Source organism: Phocoena phocoena, chromosome 9 (assembly GCF_963924675.1).
Source record: "Phocoena phocoena chromosome 9, mPhoPho1.1, whole genome shotgun sequence".
Taxonomy (NCBI): Eukaryota; Metazoa; Chordata; class Mammalia; order Artiodactyla; family Phocoenidae; genus Phocoena; species Phocoena phocoena.
Window position 1 is genome coordinate 99,561,231 of NC_089227.1, and position 18,629 is coordinate 99,579,859.

The 18,629-nt window shown below is 54.5% G+C and overlaps 2 protein-coding genes across 2 annotated transcripts in view; both read left to right on the plus strand.

The window, feature by feature from the left end:
• Positions 1-456, plus strand: part of ZNF862 (zinc finger protein 862) — a 29,417-nt gene extending 28,961 nt beyond the window's left edge. The window contains exon 8 of the mRNA XM_065883614.1: positions 266-456. Within this exon, the coding sequence (XP_065739686.1) occupies positions 266-456 (191 nt within the window). The remainder of the gene's footprint in view (positions 1-265) is intronic.
• Positions 457-3,955: 3,499 nt separating this feature from the next.
• ATP6V0E2 (ATPase H+ transporting V0 subunit e2) lies at positions 3,956-7,025 on the plus strand. Its single transcript, XM_065884078.1, has 3 exons — positions 3,956-4,074; positions 5,857-5,904; positions 6,932-7,025. Exons 1-3 carry the CDS (start codon positions 3,971-3,973, stop codon positions 7,023-7,025), a joined length of 246 nt encoding a protein of 81 aa, XP_065740150.1. The 5' UTR covers positions 3,956-3,970.
• Positions 7,026-18,629: the final 11,604 nt, after the last annotated feature.

The window sequence follows — 18,629 nt, forward strand, 5'->3', positions numbered from 1 at the left end:
AGCAAGCAAAAAGGTCTCCGGACTCTGCCAGATGTCCCCTGGGAGCAAAATTGCCCCCCCCCGCATGAGCTCCGCTGCCCCAGGGTGAAAGTCAGCAGAGTGGGACTCCATCGGGCCTACAGAGAGCAGCCCTTGTCCGTCTCCAGGGGTTCTGCCAGGGGTTCTTCACCAAACATACCTTGGGGCGCAGTTGGTTGTGGGGAGGGAATTATCATCTGATCTGTTTTCTCTGTCTGACTGTACCCTCCCTTTCCTCCCGCACGAGGGGCGGGGCTCAGGAAGGAGAAGATGGGAGTGCTCCGTGTGGAGGAGGCCGTGACCCAGAAGCCGCCCATCCCGTCCTACAGGGAACCCATGGAGGTCCTGACGGACTGCGTCCTAGAGCCGCGCCACGGACTCCTGTGTCCCCACCCCAGCCAAGAGGCCCTGGGCTGTCCTGATAAAGCGCTCCCATAAGAGCAGGACCCTGAGGGGTTGCCTTGGAGTCCCCTGCTGCCCTGGCCCTCGTGATCATGGTGACAGGCCCTGGCATTCTAGGCTGCCCTAGAGTCTTCGCTTGGTGGGGACTCCCTAAGCACTGGGAAGCGGCAGTGACAAGATAATTCAGCCCACATCCCAGGGAGGCGGGGCGGGGGTCAGGAGGCGCACAGCCTGCTTACCGAGGCCCCGCCTAGGCTGGGCACGACCTCCAGCACTTGAGTATACAGGAGGGTTCGCATCTCAAGCTCATTTTAAAGGTGCTTCAGGAGACGATTCCATCATGAAAGATTTCACCCCATGTTTTGGTGGCAGGAGGACTTTTCTGAAGTGGGAGAGACGGTTGGGGGTAGGGGGCTTAAAGGAGCCCTCCAGCCCCTGGGTAGCTGGGGAGCATCCCAGCGGGCTGCCCACAGCCTGAGTGGCGTGGGGTAGACACGTGGTGAGGGGCCTGGGATGAGCAGGTCTAGGGACAGCGGCCTGGCTCTGGGATCTATCCCCCTGGCTCCATGGCAGAAGCAGGGAAGCCTCAACTTCAAATGGGAGACTCGCATCAGAGACTTTCTCTGTCTCCTCCCAGGGCCTTCCTTTAGGATGAGGCAAGCAGAACCCCTTGGCACAGAGCGATCAAGAAAGGTTATCCTGCAGCTCCCAGACAGGGGAGGAGTGTTTCCCTGGAGGGGGCCTGGCGTTCCCACCAGTCACAGCCCTTGTGTTGTGCTGAGCCCGGGTCTTCTACGGAGCAGAGCGGACAGGACAGGTTTGCACTGGGGGGGCTTGGGCTCCTGTCCCAACTCTGCTGCAGGCAGTAGAGAACTGTCCTCTCCCAACTGTCCTGTCCCAACTCTGCTGCAGGCAGTAGAGAAGCCAAGTGCCTGCTGGTGCCCCAACTGCCACAGGACTGATGGATGACAGCGTCTCCAGCTCTGAAAGATGGCCCTCAGGCTGCAGAGTGGACTTGGCTGCATTCAGCCCTTGTCCTTGTCCCTTGCCACCCAAGTCCTTATTACGGGAAGAGGTGCTCTCTCAACATGCCCTCAGCATAATGGTCTAGTCCACTCTTCCCAAAGTTGCTCTGGGGACCAGCTTGGGAATCACTAGGGGTGTCTGTTTAAATCTGTTTCACCCCAGACCCACCTGATCAGATCCCCGGGACTGTTTCCAGCAAGGCCCCCCAGGAACTTCGTGGGCTCACTCAAGCATGAGAACCACCACCCTGGTGGCACAGAAGGGTGTCCCACGCTATTTGGTTCCCGTTGCCCTCCCCCCATCAGCCCAGCTCCTCTTCCACCCTGAAGTAAAGCACTTTTCCTTCCAGGGCAGCTGCTTTGGGCAGGTTCCTAGGCTGCTCATCCGGCTGAGATGATGTAGTGTCTGGGTCCCGCCTTCCTAACCACAGGTGGGAAACGAGGGGAGGTTAGACGGAAGGGCTTCTTTGCCGCTGCCTTTCTCTTGTTTTAGACGGGCAGGAAGTAGTGCTCCATCCTGGCCATGCTGCCTGGCCCTAGGTGGGGTCCCTGCTCTGTGACGCAGGTCCAAGTGGCCTGGCTCTCAAGCAGCCATCTGTCCACTTCCCACTCCTAGAAGGTGCCGAGAGCCCCTGAGATGCTGGTAGCGAGTGTCTCACTGTCTGGCAGAACCCCTGGTTCCCAGTGTCCCTGACTCTCCCTTCCCAGCGCCCCACCCTTAGCACTTAGCCTTAGCGCCATCGCTTTCCTGTTTTCTTCAGCTTCGAGCCAGGAATTCCGTTTTCGCTTTCTGCCGTTTCACCTGTGGCACTGTCTCCCTGACAGCCCCGTGTTCTGGGGGCTGAGGTGTACCACGGGCCCTTAGAGCTTGAACCCTGGTGGTGTTACTGCCCACATGGCCAAGATGGAGCCCAGGCCTCCCTCCCCCATTCGCATAGGTCACCGTGGGGAGTTCAGGAATCTGCACTAGGCCAGGCACCGCGGGTATGAGTTGGTGGGATGGAAGGGAGGAGGGCCCGTTAAAGTGGGCCCCCCCACCCTATCCATAGCGATTCAGATTGAGGTGGCTTTCTCGTAGGCATCCTCCCCATGGCACCTTCTATCCTTTAAGAATCCTCAGAGCAAGAGGCCAGTCCTGCGAGCAGCGCCGTGCCTGAGTGCCACACGCACGATTCCCTGTGCGAGTCTAGTCGTGGAGGTGGAGGCCAGCTAGGGACGCCCCTGCCTCTCCACATCTGTGCTCTGAGGAAGCCTCCGATGCCAGCTCGTGAGAAACTTGGGCCCCTTGGCGGGGGCGGGGGGGGGCGACTGAAAATGCTATTTGTCACAGGGATTTGCACTACCCACTTTCTCGAGGGGCACAGGCATGCCCTGGGTCCCCTCTGTTCGCTAATGGCAGAGAGGACGCTGACCATTTTGTGCAGGACCCCAGGCTGAAGATGGGTGAGACCCCTTGCCCAAGCTGACCTCTCGTTTTGTTTCAAGAGACTTGCAGCATTTCAGACCCCAGGGCCTGGAGACCCTGTTGTTGGAGAGCCTTCCTATTTTTGCCTCACAAAAAAACAAGCTGAAGGGCATTGGGGATGGAAGGAGCAAGCTCTCTGCCTTTGGCCAGAGTCCTAGCCATGCCTCCACCCTCGTTCCCTACCTGTGATCTCCATAGACATGCCCACAGGGCCGACATTCTGAGTGACCAGCATTTTAACGGACAGTTTGAGTTCAGTAGCCATAGAGACCAGGTGGGAAGGAGGGGTCCCGATCCCCCATTCTAGCCAGACACGTTGGAGTGTAATCTACTCCAGACACTTTGCTTCCCTCGAAGCGCAGGTTCAGTTCCTAGGGTGCTAAGTATTTAGCAGGACAGTGTGAAGATGGGCCGTTTCCCTCATCCAAGTGGCTGACGAGGTCACCCCAGGTAATTGGCCCAGGGATGTTCTCTCCTCCTCTGGTTTCAAAGATGTGCAAAACGTGGTTTAAAAAACCATGTCTGGGTCTTCCCTGGTGGCGCAGTGATTGAGAGTCCGCCTGCCGATGCAGGGGACGCGGGTTCGTGCCCCGGTCCGGGAAGATCCCACATGCGGCGGAGCGGCTGGGCCCGTGAGTCGTGGCCGCTGAGCCTGCGCGTCCGGAGCCTGTGCTCCGCAACGGGAGAGGCCACAACAGTGAGAGGCCCGCTTACCGCAAAAAAAAAACAAACCATGTCTGATTCTCAACCTTTTTCTATTTGAATAAAGCAGAGTTTATTTCGACACATGCCTCAGTCCTGTTAATCCCGTAACCAAAACTAGCAAACTGGAGGAGCTGCTCAAAGCTAATTATCTCTGGCTCAGAGCAAAGCCCGCCCACGCCCCCACCCCGAGTGACGCGCTGAAGCGCCTGCGCGGGTCGGGCTGGCTGAAAGGGCTTTCTTAGGCGGCCGGGTCCTGCTGCGCATGCTCGGCGCCCACTGCCTGGGCCGGACCTCCGCGCACCGGAGCATCTGCAATTCTGACTCGCATCCTGGCCTGGGCATCCCGCGCCGGGCCATGACGGCGCACTCCTTCGCCCTCCCGGTCATCATCTTCACCACGTTCTGGGGCCTCATCGGCATCGCCGGGCCCTGGTTCGTGCCGAAAGGACCCAACCGCGGGTAAGGATCGCGCGGCCCAGCCTCCCTGTGGACACCTTCGCGGCCGCGCGCTCCCCCTTCCTCGGCGGCTGCGCGGGCGGCGGCGGCGGCTGCGGCGGCCCGCGGTGCAGCGAGCACTGTCCAGCCGCGCGCACGGCGCCCCACTCCTCCTCTCAGGTCTGTGCTGGGCCGCGTTCAGCAGGGAATAGGCAGGCGGTCGGGGCCAAAGGGCAGAGATGCTCGTGCTTTAGAAAGGTGGAGACAGTTACGGGTCACCCTCTCCAGCCTGTAAAGGTAAAGGCTGTGGCTAGACACTGTTGCAGTTTGTCCACTCCTGCCCAGCTGTGACCTTGAGTGTCTCTCACACCTTCAAGCCTCATTTCTTCTTAGGTAATTGGGGGTGATGATGATACCTGCCTTTTAAGGTTGCTGTGAGGATTACACAAAATAATGTATATAAGACTCTTAGTGCATGGCACATATTATATTGAATAATTTTTAGCCAGTATCTTTTTTTTTTTTTTTTTTTTTGTGGTATGCGGGCCTCTCACCGCTGTGGCCTCTCCCGTTGCGGAGCACAGGCTCCGGACGCGCAGGCTCAGCGGCCATGGCTCACGGGCCCAGCTGCTTCGCGGCATGTGGGATCTTCCCGGACCGGGGCACGAACCCCTGTCCCCTGCATCGGCAGGCGGACTCTCAACCACTGTGCCACCAAGCCCAGTATCATTATTTTTTGAAGGTCCGCTAGCAGGTTTCTCTACCTCTTGCACCATTTACCAGTTTCTGCTTCATACCATCTTCAGCTGTAAAGCACTCTCTCCCCTTGATTACAAGTTCCTCGAGGTGGAAGATGTCCTGTTCACCACTGTAGACCCCATTGCCCAGTACAGGACTGGCCCACGGTGCTTGGTAATGTTGAAAGAACGGATCAAATGCTAATTGCTCTGGCACCAACTTAAAGTACTTTAGATCAGAGGTCCTAGGGCCTGGTTTGGGTTAGATTTAGCTTTGGCTGGAGGCTGCATTTGGGTGTTGCCTCTGTTCTTAAAGATCTGCAGAGCTAGAGACTTCCCTGGTGGTCCAGTGGTTAGTACTCCAGGCTTCCATTGCAGGGGGCACGGGTTCGATCCCTGGTTGGGGGACTAAGATCCTGCATGCCGCGCGGAGTGGCAAAAAAAAAAAGGACCTGCAGGGCTGAGGTCCCATGGCCTCACTTTGTAAGCCATTTTAGTGCCTCGCCTCCCTTGCAGACCTTGGTGAGTTCTTCCTTCTGAAGTTTTCCTCCTGCATTTAAAGCCTCTGTCTCCAGCGTTTGAGTAGATTCAAGGTAGCCAGTTGCTATTGTCATTATAACTGCCCATTGTGCCTCAGAGATGGCTCACGGTCTCCTTGCCTCCTGCCCTGTCTTCTGGTCTTCTGTCTTCCTTCCCTTTGCCCGATGAGCTTTGGATTCCAGAGGCCACTCCATGGTGGGTGGCTGCAAGTGCAGCTCTGTGCAGTGTCTTTTCCCAACATGTTTGCATTAAGATGGAGAAACAGTGGGATTGAGAAGGCAGGTAGGTGAAGGGAAAGATGCATAATGTAACTTGGATGTGATCAAGGTTGGCCTCCCCAAGAGGTGACACTTGGCGTTTTTATTTTCCATCTAGCAATTCTTACCCTGAGTAGAACTCAGCCTCCCTGTGTTCAGGTGGCATCAGACGGGAAAGGGGCTGGCACCAGGAGCTCTTTCTCTGGCCTCGGCCAGGCCTCCTGGGGGCAATGCTTCCATCCGTCCTGACCTGACGTCCTCTTCCATTGCAGAGTGACCATCACCATGCTGGTGGCCACCGCTGTCTGCTGTTACCTCTTGTAAGTACTGCTCTCCCAGCTCAAGTCAGCTGGGGCCTTTGTGCCCCCTTCTTTCCTCCTTTCCCAGCCCTGCTCTCCCCTCTGTCCTGGTACTGGTACATTCAGCTCTTGAAAGGCTGAGGCTGTAAAGCACAGAAGAGGAGGCAGTTGGAGAGGCAAAGAGAGCGATGGGCTGGAAGTCATGAACTCTGGGTTCTGGTTCTGAATGTAGCACCTGGACAAGCTCTGTCATGTTCATAGACTACAGTTTTCTCATCCACAAAATAAGTGAGTTGGGCCGGCTCAGTGCCTTTTGTACCTGATGGGACATCAGAATCACCTGGAGAGATTGTAAAAACACAGCTTTTAGGGCTCCACCCTGGACCCACTAAAGCCCAGTTCTCATGATCTGCACTTGGGAGTCCGTATTTTCAATGCATGCCCCTGGGTGATTGTGACGCAGCCGGTTTAGACCACTGGATGAGCAGTAGTCTTCAAACTTGGAAAAGGTCCCTGGGATATAGGAAACATTCCAAGAGATGCGAGTGCCTGGACAGTGTGAGGGAATCAATTTCCAGGTCCTTCATGTCTAGAGGTTCTCTTTCTAAAACTGCCATTCCTGGTAGCCCCTCCCCTTTTACAAAAAAGGCACTCTGCTATCCCTCCCCAATCCTCCTCTGTTAGGTTGCTCCGTGTTAAATCACCCTGGCTGCCAAACTGAGGAATAAATCCAAGCTCTGGTTTTGAGGGAGGCCTCCCTTTGTGCCCCTGGAGACTGTCTTACCTCTTCCCTAATCCCAGGGTCCAGCCCCAGCGCAGGGATCTTACAAATCTGCAGAACATCAGATCGAACCAAACCTAAACCCAAACCCACACGCCCCAGACTGAGCCCCCGTGCCGGCCGCAGTGTGGATGGCTCCATGAGACGCTTCCCTCCAAAACCCAGACCCTGCTGCTGGGTCGGTCATGTGACCAAAGGCGTGGTGTGAGGTGTGCACGGCAGAGTTCCTTGTGTCCGGGCTCACCCTCACTGTGCTGTCCCTGGCAGCTGGCTCATCGCCATCCTGGCTCAGCTGAACCCCCTGTTCGGGCCCCAGCTGAAGAATGAGACGATCTGGTATGTGCACTTCCTGTGGGAGTGACCACTGCCGCCTCCTTGGCCCCAGGTACTGCTGGGCAGGCGGGCAGGGGTGGGGAAGGGCCCGGGGCTGGGGGAGGACAAGGTCAGGCAGGATTATAAGACTTTGCATGTGGATTCAGGCATTCATTTATTAAGAAACAAAAAAGAATGCTGAGCACCTGCTCCCTTCCTGCCCAGTGGTGCACTGGGCGGCAGGGACGGACGGAAGACCCAGGGTCCTGGGGGGGAGCATGTGGGCCCAGCCTTGTTTGCGGGTTTGCAGGCCCCAGAGGAGGCGGCCGGCTGCAGAATCTGTTCTGAGTGAGGAGAGGGTGGGGGCAGGGGGCTGTCTGAGGTGAGCTGGGTGATGGGCACAGGCTCTCCAGGGCGGGGCTGGGGGAGAAGGGTCTCCACAGCGAGGCCGTGACTTGTTCTGTGATGTGCTTTTCAGGTGCCCCAGCTCTCTGGATGACCTTGGCTCCGCTGTCCCTGATGACCCTTCTGTCACCCCTACGACTGTGTCCCAGTCCCTCCGTGCTCCCTCCTCCAAGGCCTGCCTGGTTCTGGAAAGTACCACCCTCCCCAGCCAGTCTGGGCCTCAGGAAGCCCCGAGCTCAGAGCCAGGCCGGAGCAGATGTCCAGTCCTCAAGTTCCCGCTGCCCGCTCCCGAGTAGGTCCAGGCCAGGAGCTCACAAGGGTGGGGCTGCGCCTTTTACACAGTGGGGCAGCCAGAGAAGCCTTCGCGTCCTGTTCAGCCCGGGATGCTCTGAGCCTCAGGTGGGCCGGGCCGGGGAGGAAGCCCTGGGGGAAGAGGCAGAGCCCCGCCACTGTCCTCCTGTGTGACCCCAGGAAGGGTCTGCCTGTGTGGGCCTCCTCCCCTGTGAGATGGAGGAGCTTGGTCAGGTGTGGCAAAGGCCTTTCTTGGAATTCTCCTTTAAATTTTGACACGTTTCGATGTGAAATTTCTGGAATTGTTGACGAAATGGAAAAACAGTCCCACAAAACATTACGATCTAAAGCATCATAGTAATGTGGATCAAGGTTGAAACATGTATGTTTAGCATCCTTTATAGTCACGAAGTCACTTACGTTGGCTTGCTCAGGAAGTGGTATCTCCTCAGAACATCCTCTTCCCCCTTCCTCCCCACCTGGATCACCTCCCTCCCTTCACAGAGGCTCAGCCCGAGCACAGCAGGAGCTGAAGAAACTGGAGGCAGCTCCTGCTGAGGCCGGGCCCAGGCTCTGGCAGCGGTGAGGGTGGATTTCGGAGCCCCTCACAGCAGCACGTAGGTCATCTGGAGCGAGGGAGGGCGCGGAGGGCCAGGTGTGGGCCAGGTGTGGGCTGGGCTCTGCTGAGATGCTGCCCGGCGGGGGAGCCCCTGGCCTGGTGACGCCTGGAGAGTTGGGGTGGAGACCTCAGACACTTGCCCGCAGCCCCGGAGCTAATTGGAGTCCCCCACGTCTGCTGTGCCACGTTGCCTCCCTGGGAAAGAAGCCAGTCTCTTGTATTTACTGACGGTTGAGTTGATTGGCATTCTGTTCAGTAGGCATCGTTTTTGGAGCGGTGGTAGAACGTGGTATGTCTCACCTGGATTTCTTGGTTCTGGGCTTGGCCTGTTGCTCAGATCGGGGCCTCGCTTGAACATCCCACCCACCCCCTTTCCCACTCCCTTCCTGTGCTGACCTCTGTGGCCCCCCTGGAGTGGGGCTGTTGAGTCTCAATTGGCGGCTAGAAGCCTGACCCGTGTCTAGTGATTAATGAGTGGTGAGGAAATTCCTGTTTGGTGGCAAAGTCCTGGCCGAGGCCAAGTTTGCTGGCTGCCGCTCCCCTGCCCACCTGATTCCCATTCCCTCGGTGGGTGGATTTGGGGCCCAGGAAAGGGACTGGCAGCTGCTTGGAGCTGAAGCTCTGGGATGTGGCCACTGAGACTACATTTTCCTGAGACCTGAGCGAGAATCCCGCTGTCCTGGATTTTGCCCAGAACCAGGCCGGGCAGGAGGAGGCAGACGGAGGACTCGTTCAAGTGGAACTTTGCCCCACCACCCATCTGTGCCCCAGATTACAGAGTGCATGGCCCCCCGGGGCTCTGCAATAAAGCCGGTCCCCAACATTCCAGAGCGTGGCCTGCATCCTTCCTAATACCCCTACATACGGGGCGGGGGGAGCCAGCAGGCTCCGTGCTTGGCCTGGGCGGGGATCAGCTTCCTGCCTGGGGCTGGGGGATGGAGTGAGTGGAGGGGAGAGCTCCTGGGAGGAGCTGCAGGAAGCTGGGGGTGGAAGGTGCTTGGAGGAGAGACCCTGAGCCCTGAGGAGTGCATCCAGAGAGAATGCAGAGCCACAGAGGGATGAAGCAGGGGAGTGAGTGACCCGACTTGGTTTCCAGGATGATCTCTACAGGGTGCATGATGGGCCTCAGATGAGATTGGTGGTGAGAATGGGGACGAGTGGGCGAATGGAAGGTCTAGTTAGGAGCTGAAGGGGGCCAGCGCCTTGGCCGTGGGGGGAGGGGGGAAGCGGGGTGGACCCTGTGGTGAGCAGTGGGCAAATGCGGTGCCCAGTACCTGGCGGCTGGAACCTCTCAGTGACAGGCCACAGAGGGCACGTGATGACCTGGGGTTTCCTGTGTGTCCTGGTGAGCTGGTTGTGTCCGGAGCATCTCCATGGAGATGCCCAGCTAGTGGTAGGATACGTGGGTTTGGTCTTCAGGAGGAAGATGTGGCCTGAAGACGTGCAGTGTATGTCTGTCCCTGAGTTCTCATGGAACCACTCGTGGCAGCCTCTGTTCCCCGAGTCCCAGGGCGCGCCCCCTGCTCTCTGGACAGCTTCTGCAACTCAGGGCTGGCAGACCCCCTCCCAGCACACTATCTTCCCGTCCTCCCTTTCTGCCTGTGCAGCCGTTCAGGGATGGGGAGCTTGGGACGCCCTCCCAGGATCTGTGCCCACCCGCTTTGCACGGATGGCGCTACTCTCAAAGCTCTTACCCCACTCCGAGGGGGACTGCAGGGTGAGCAGGTTTTGTCAGAAATGAACACAACCAGGCATTAGTTACAGAGGGGAAATCAGCTTTTATTCTGAAACAACTGACAGCAGGGAAATGTGAGCTCCGCGGGGTCCGTGCCCCTGCAGGGTGACTGGGCACTTTACCAGGAGAACGAGAGCGGAGGGGAGGGGTGAGCAGGGCCAAGTAGAGCCAGGAGAGTGAAAAGTCACAAAGGATGGGTTGGCGTAAGTGTGAGTAGGCCACAGAGACTGGGGGACAGAGGCCCGAGCCTTCCTGATTTCATCTCAGAGGAAGGGTCCTTGGGAGCCACTCCTGGGTTGCAGGAGATACATCTACATCCCAGAGGGACAGAGGAAAGATTCACGGTCGTAAATGCTCTCAGAAAGGGTGGAGGGGCTAGGCGTCAGAGGCCTATGGTCAGGTATTGGCTAGAACAAACAGTAAATTCTTCTGACAGCCCAGAGCTTGGTCAGACAGGAACTGGATGGGGCCAGGTCGTCCCAGGGTTACGGCCTTAGGCGGTCCGAAGCCAGGCCAGGCTGGACAAGTCTCTTAGTGCCTGGTGTGGACAGACTCGTTGTTTGTTTCAGGCAAGAAGTATCTCCCACCCCCCTTCCCCTGCCAAGTGGGAGGCACATCAGTAAATGTCAGCCTCCGACATAGATGCTCAGAGCAACTACAAGTAGCAAAAGATCCCTGAAGATGGGTAGTGGCTGGGGGTGGGGTACCCCTGCACCACCCCTAGTGGCAGAGCGGGAAGCAGCCTGGGAGACCGTCCTGGGACTGACCGGACAAGCCTGTGGAGAAGACAAGGCAGGTGAGGTTAGCTCAGCGGCACGTACAGAAGGTGGCCGACAGAGGGCAGTGCCGCCCAAGGGACGGAGACCTCCAGACCAGGTTGTGCTGACACTGGGAGTGCAACGCACTGCACAGATGTGAGAGGTTGTGGCCTTAGAGCGTGGCCCTTATTGGGAACAGGGATGATTTTCCAGGTGGTACCAGAGCCTGGATGAAACCTCCTTGAAGGATGTGTAATGACAACAGCAAGATGCCAGGTATTGCTCGGGGAATCCAAAGGGCAAGAGCTAAGGGGCCTTGCCAACTGGATGCTGCTCTGAGGCCAAGCTTCCCAACAGTCTGCCGCGACTTTTTCCCACCTCAGCAACCTAAGATCTGGTACATTGCAGCCTATAATAAGGACACCCGTCAGCCCAGATTCTCAATGGAGAGGAAAAGTTACATACAGAAGATGGCTGTTACTGCAGACCGCAGGGTCACCCCTCCCTGATAAAGCACCTAAAGCAAGGCCCTTGATGAGGGCCTTTGGGTTGCTTTGTACAGAAGTCGGTTCGTTGATAACATTGGAAATACGAGGAGCAGAGAAATAAAGTGGGGTTGGCCATGTGCTGGACGTGACGTCTGTTTAAAAACCTTGGGGTTTCCAGGAATGAAGTCACTTGGCAGCCACCACGGTTTTACTTGACTTGGACCCAGAAGAGTGAGGGCAGGTGACCAAAGTCTATGCTAATTCAGCCCACACTCCCATGTAACGAACCTGCGTAAGAATCACTCGGAACAAACAAACCCATAGAATGCTGGGACCAAAGCCACGCACGTCTGTTAGGACAGACGTTCCCTACCTCGGCACTGCTGACAGTTCGGGCTGGATAATTCTCTGTTGGGGACCATTGGGGGCGGGGCTGTCCTGTGCATTGTAGGGTGCTGAGCAGAACCCCTGACCTCTGCCCAGTGGATGCCAGCAGAACCGCTGTCCCTGCCCTTGGCTCTGACAATCACACATGTCTGTAGCCATTTTGAAATGTTCTCTGGGGGTCCAAGTCCCTCTCCCGCACCCCTACGTTGGGAATCACTACTCTAGAATCTCAACCCCTCACGTGACTGATAAAAATTTAATCAGTTTATCAACCCAGACAGGAGGTTGGAGAACCTTGAGGGAAGCTGGTATCCTGAATACCAGGGTTCCCCGTGAGCCATTCCCAGCAGGACCTGGAGCTTCTGACCTGGAGACCATGCCCTGGGAAGAAGGAAGCACCGAAGCTTTAGAGGATTATTGGGTGCCTGAGCGGGCTCTAATCCCAGCACCATGTGGTCCAGCAGAGGCCAGATGGCGGGGGCAGGGGTTGGGGGGGGCTCGGCCGGGGTGGGGGGGGAGCATCGCGCAAGCCCAGTAGAACTTTGGCTAACCCTGCAGGCATCTGCCCGGAAAGGGGCTGGGACAGATATTCTCAGAAACCCGCAGAAGCCCCACCTCAGCTTCCTAACCACAGGATTATGGGCCGGGATTGTAGCATGGCTTCCCCCCTGCTGCAAAGGTCAGCCTTTCTTCCCCTGACAAAGCCCGGCAGACATGAGGGAGATGATTCTCTGCGCCCACCCACTCTCCGTCTCCTAAGCAGGAATACGGGAGGCGGGAAGGGTTACTGCAGAGGCTGCAGCCTTGATCCGTCGTGATCCTGGGTGCAACGGCCGTGCCCTTGGTCTGCAGCAATTGATTTGGCAAACATATTTTTCTCTTTTTTCTTTCTGCCCAGCCTTCCAGGAGCTGTTGACTGAACAGCCTCAGCTCAGCTTCAAGGTCGAGATAGAGAATCGAGACCTGGGCTCCCTGGGTTCAAAGTCCGGCTCCTCCCGACTACTAGTTGAGTGAAAGTTAGTCTTTCTGAGCCTCAGTTTTATAATAGCACCAGTGCCTGCTTCGTAGAGGTTTTGACTGTGAGCTGAGGGAACGGATTAAAGTGCCTGCCTCTTCAAAAAAATGCCATCAGTAAATCACACGACTTTTACATAGTAACTCTTTACTTCTATGGCCTCCTTCATTCTGCCAGGATCTCAGCTTCCTTTACCTTTTCTTGTTCCCACCATGGACACCACACGGATCCACCCTGTGGAAAAGGAAGTGGCAAGCCCCCTGGGTACTTCGACCTGTGCGATAGGACCTGGGAAGTAAGCACCATGAAAAATACCTGGGGCCTGTGTATGCATCTGTGTTTCTGTGCTTCACGTCAAATGTCCTTAATGTAATCTATAAATGTAGTGTCCTCTTGTTGAAAACAATGCTTTGGGGGAGTGAGGGGAGAAGAGAGAATGGGTACTAGACTAGATCTGCTGAATTCTAAAGTTCTCAGGGAAAATAAACATGTAAGAAATAACCATGGGGACTTCCCTGGCGGTTCAGTGGTTAGGACTCCAAGCTTTCACTGCCGAGGGCCTAGGTTCGATCTCTGGTTGGGGAACAAAGATCCCGCAAGACTCGCTGCATGGCTGAAAAAAAAAGAAGAAGAAAGGAAGAAAAAGAAAGAAAGAAAGAAACAGGAAATTTCTGAAAAAAGCAGAGTATTTACAGGGACATTAGCCCTCCCAGATATTTAAAAGTATTATACAGTCACAGTATGAAAGGCTACAGAAATGAAGACAGTGGTGCTGGGACATGAATAGACACATCAATGGAAGAAAACGAGTCCAGAAATAAATTGATAAACATGGCAAAGCTAATCCGTGAGGAAAAGATGAATAAAGGCAATGAATAGTGTCGGGACTCTCTCCCTCCCGGCAACAAAATAAATGTCAGCTGGATCAGAGATTTAACAAATGCAAATGAAACTATAAATGTACCAGAAGAAAACACAGGGGAATTAAAAAGAAATTATCTTGGGGCTCGCGCCTGCGCGGTCTGCGCCAACCCGCGGGCTGCTCGGAGGGACGGAGGGACGCTCCTGCTGGGAATCCTCGGGACCAGCGTGTGGGGAGGTTCCCTCCCGCCCAGCCGTGAATGAGGGATTACCATCCCAAAGAGCTCATTTTTTTTTTCTTGAGGTGTTCAGAGTTAGTCCCACACCACAGATTTTCACTGTTTATTTTTATTTAGAAGCCAGCCTGTTCTCCTGATCAACTGTTAGCATAATTGCTAACCCTTAGACGCTGAATGATTTACGGTGATGAGAGTGGAGGAAAGGGTGAAAATTATGGTGAGAGCAAGGGGACCATGTACACTAATGTGATTAACAAGTATGTTAAAGTTTGCATTTTGTTTGCTTGTTGTTTGAGTCGAAGATACTGTGACAGATTGGACCCCTGAATTTTTAATCGTATAAACTGAATAAGGATACATGCGCTTTGGAGTCGGGTAAAATCTTCAATCCAGACCCTCCAACTTGCTGCATAACTGTGACTTTGGGTCACAGTTAAATAACTGCTCTGAACCTGTTCCTCCTTTGCTTAAAAAAAGAAAGAAAAAGAAAAGAAATTATCTTGTAATGGGGAAGATCTAACTAAGAGGGGCAAACAAGAAATCCAGCAGTGATGAAGATAAAGTTTGATAAATTTAAATTAAAATTTAGATTTTCTGCAAGGCAAAAAGAAAAAAATTAAATAAAAAAGATAAATGACAAACGGGAAACGATTTACAACTCATGACAGACACAGAGGTCATCAAGATAAAAAGGACAGAGTAGGTAAATAGAAAAGGAGTCAAGCAGACGGATCACAAAAGAAGTGGTAGAAATGACTTTTGAGCATGAAAAGATGCTTCCCATCATTTATAATCAAGGAAAGCAAATTGAAACAACAATGTAGCCCCATCAGTACCTATTATATTAGCAAAGATCAAAACTGATAATAGACTAGACATGTATATTAGTAGCCATAGTCAACGTACCCTGCATCTCCCCATGCTCTGAGTACTTCCATGCATACCAGCCAACTTCCAACTGCCAGCAGTCTTCATGTTCTGTGCCGAAGGCTGGAAGTGCCGTCAGGAAATTATTGCCATCGGCACACTCCTCAACCAATGGCTGATGGGACTTGTATGTACACGCTCCAGGGGTGTCTCCAGCTCCAGGCGCCCATAGAGCAGATGGCTTGCGCTTCTGCCTTCGCCATGAGAAATGCATGCCCTGGGCAGCCTACCCAGCGAAGAAACATGACTAATGTTTCTTTATTAGGGGATTAGGGGAACAGACTAATCCCAAAATGACCTGGAGCCAAGTCTGGCCAAACCTCAGCAGAAGCAGAGTCAAATGAGCAAAAAAACTAAATGCTTGTTGTTCCAAGTCAGGGTTTTCAGGTGTTTATTATGCAGGATTATGGTGACATAGCTGACTGATGCAGTGTTATGACAGATAGATCTAGCCCAGGGTGATATACATGTTATGTTTCTACTCCCTTGTTGATGACACTTGCATTACTCCAGGTCTTCCTGTTATAAACAATCAGCATCCCTAGATGTGTCTGTGCAAATGTGCTGGAACTTCCTTAGGATGTATGTCTCCATGTAAAGAGCAGAGTTCTGGGTGATGTTTACTTTCAGCATCACAAGATATTGCCCAATGGCCCTCCAAAGAGCTTGTTTACACTCCTACTAACATTATATGAACTCCTGGACTTCATCTGTTATTCAGCCTTTTTTATTTTTTCAATCAGATAATGTGTGTGAAATGGTATCTTGTTTTAACTTGCATTTCCCTAATAATCACTGGTGAGCCTGACTCTCTTTTCATCTGTTTGTTGACCATTTGGGTTTCCAATTCTCTAATGTGCCTGTTCATATTGATTGCTTTTCTATTATCTTTTTGGGGGGGGTATTTTTCCTATTGGTTTATAGAATTTCTTTATGTATTTTAGCTACAAGTCCCCCTAATCCTAGAGAATCTAGTGCCAGGAAGAGAGAGGGAAGAAGACGGTGTGTTTGGAGGGGATGGTGGTGAGATAAAAAACAGCCCCATCTTTTCTACTGCTCTTTGAAACCATTGTTAAAAAATTGAAAAGCTAATCACAAATTAAGAAAAAATATTTGCAACGCACATATTTGTCAAAGGACTTGTATCCTGAATATATAAAGGACTGAACAAAATATAAGTATATAAAGAATATAAAGAATTCAACAATAAGACAAACCCAGTTTTTAAAAGTGGGCAAATAATTTGAACCCACACTTCACAACAGTTTTTTCATTTTATTATTTGTATCTCCCAGTTTTGCAATCAAGTCATCCTTGGTTCTAGAGTGCCTCTGGGTTAACACTGCAAAGGGACCAGCTGATCCCATTTTATACAGACCCTCATGCGACAGTACAACTGTGAAATCATCTGTGGCTCCCTCCATCTCTTACTTTAACTCTCCGTGTGACTGAGTCTCGTTTCCTCATCTGTATAATGGAGAAACCAATACCTCCATCTCTGAGGCATGGAGAGAATCAAATAAGATTAAAAATAACTTTGATAAAGGGCAAAGATATATACTCTCATTGCAGGGGTCCTAGTTTTAGCTCAAGCTGGAGGACTGCACCAGCCTGGAGTTGATGGGCCCAGAGCGGGGGCGCTGGAAGGAGATGGAAAGAATTGAGATCAGCCCTGGGAAGGTGAGCAGGGAGGACTGCCCAAGGCCCGGTGGTGGCCAAGCCTAGGCCCTTGGATTTGTCTGACTCTGGCGGTGGAAAGAAGCTCAAGATAGCCTATGAAACAAGAGTTGGGTACTTTGGTGTCCAGGTGGGACCAGGTGAGGAGAGGCATTCTCCGCTCGGCCCAGGAAACGCGGCCTTTTTGGCCCCGGGATAATTCAGTTGGGGGGGGTGGCAGAGCACCTCAGTGGCGGCGCGCACGGACGACCCGTGGGTTGTCTGCGAGGCCTCCGCGGTGTCACCGGGAATTTGCCCCAGGAGATACCCTGGGTGGGTGTCATGAAATGCTGGGTGAGCCCTCAAGGCGGGAAGAGACTCCGACACACGGATCATTAGCATTACCGTGGTCCCTTCCGTCCGCACGTGCGCACAAACCCCGGGCTGCGCTCGGGCGGTCGGGCGACTGCTGCGGCGCAGAGCCGAGGATGGAAGGGGCCTTACGAATCCGCCAGTGGAGGAGGAAGACCAGGCCACCGTCGGCCCGGAGCGCCTGCGAGTGCTTCCTCCCAGGTCACACAGCTAAACTAGCACTATTAAACACAAACAAAGAAACAAAGCCTCCCCCCCACCCCCCCAAAAAAACACCTCCAGCACTGTTAAACGTGTGCAAACGAGGCCCGGTCAGGTGAGAAAAGCGCGCGACTTTCGGCGGAGGAGGCGGTGTAACACCACTGCTTCCGGCCGCTGCGCCTGCGCCTGCGCGTTGGGAAACTGCGCCTGCGCACTGGGAAGCTGCGCCTGCGCACTGCGCCTGCGCACTCGGTGCTGGCTGCCTGCCGGAGGAACGTACCGACGGCTGGAGAGGAGTGGGCGCGGAGGACCTGCTGACTGTCGCTCCCGGAGGTCGCCCCGGAACCTGGACCGCCCACCAAGCTCTGCAGGGCCCTTGGCGCCTCAAGGTAGGTCCCGCTGCGGTGCGGGGGTGGGAGCGAGCGGGGCGGCGGATGGCTTGTGCTTACTACCCGCCGCGGGGGCGCGGTCGGCCGCCGTGGGAGCTGCGCCGGCTTCACAGCTTCGCCAGCCCCACTAGCCAGCCAGACTTTTGGCCGTAGGTAAGCCGGGGAGGGGGCGTTGTGGTCACAGACGTAGACTTGGGGGCGAGGCGGCTTTCCCTGACCTGACCTGCCCATCGGGCGGCCCAGGTGTCCCCCTTCCAGCTTCCCTCCCCTTCCCAGTGCCCCGCACCTGAAACACCCGGTGAGGCCAGAACTGGACAGCGGCTCGTATCCATCACTCACTCCGTGCCAAGAAGTGTCTTTAAACACTGCTGCTGTATGCGTAGATTAACTCCGTTAATCTTTCACAAGCCAGCGAGGTGGATGCTTTTATCCCTGTTGTATAGGCTCGGAAACCGAGGCACGTAGCAGACGAATACAGCTGGTGGGTAGCAGCCAGAATTTAAACCCCCATAGACCGGCTCTGGACTTCATGCTCTCAATCCATTGTGGAGAGCAGCCTCGCAGAAAAGAGCAAAGGGTTCTCTGCTGGTGTGTAGTTTAAAACATCTCATTTTATGTCACCTTTGCATATTGTGAAACCTAATGAAGCTTGGTTATTTAAAATCTCTCCCTTAGGGTTTAAAAGTAGCCAAATTTGCATGTGGGACAAAACCCCAAAGTGTGTAGTGGTTTGCACTACTCTTTTTCTTCCACACATTCCTCTGGTCCCATGCTTTTCTTCGTCTTCCATCTCCTCATAGGTGAGCGGGTGGGGGAATGAGAAGCCGAGGACTTGTAGGCTCACCAAGTGCTTTGAAGTCTCCTGGGGTCTGGTGGATAGACAGGTACCACCTCCCCGCCCCCCGGCCCCAGTGCAGGGGCTGAGAGAAGAGGGGGCTGGTGGGACTGGGCAGAGTGAAAACTCGGAGAAAGGTCTGGCATAGGTATCGAATGCCCAGGGTGGACTGAGCTCTGCATGAGGCCCTAGGGTGAGGCAGGCCCAGGAGAAACAGAAAAGTGACCACTGTGCTTCTGGGCATGCGTGTGGGGAAAGGCCTGATGAGCGCAGTGAGGAGGAAATCTCTAATCCATGGAGCCAGCACACGTGTAAGTGCTGAGGTACGTCCTGTCTCAGGCTCAGCCAGCAGGTTGCTAACCCCTCGGGAATCTATAGGCTCTTGGACATAACTGCCTTGGGCCCTCCCCCTGCCCACACTCAAGGACCTGCCAGCCACCATAGCCGTCCTTCTTTGCTGTGTCAGGAAAAATAA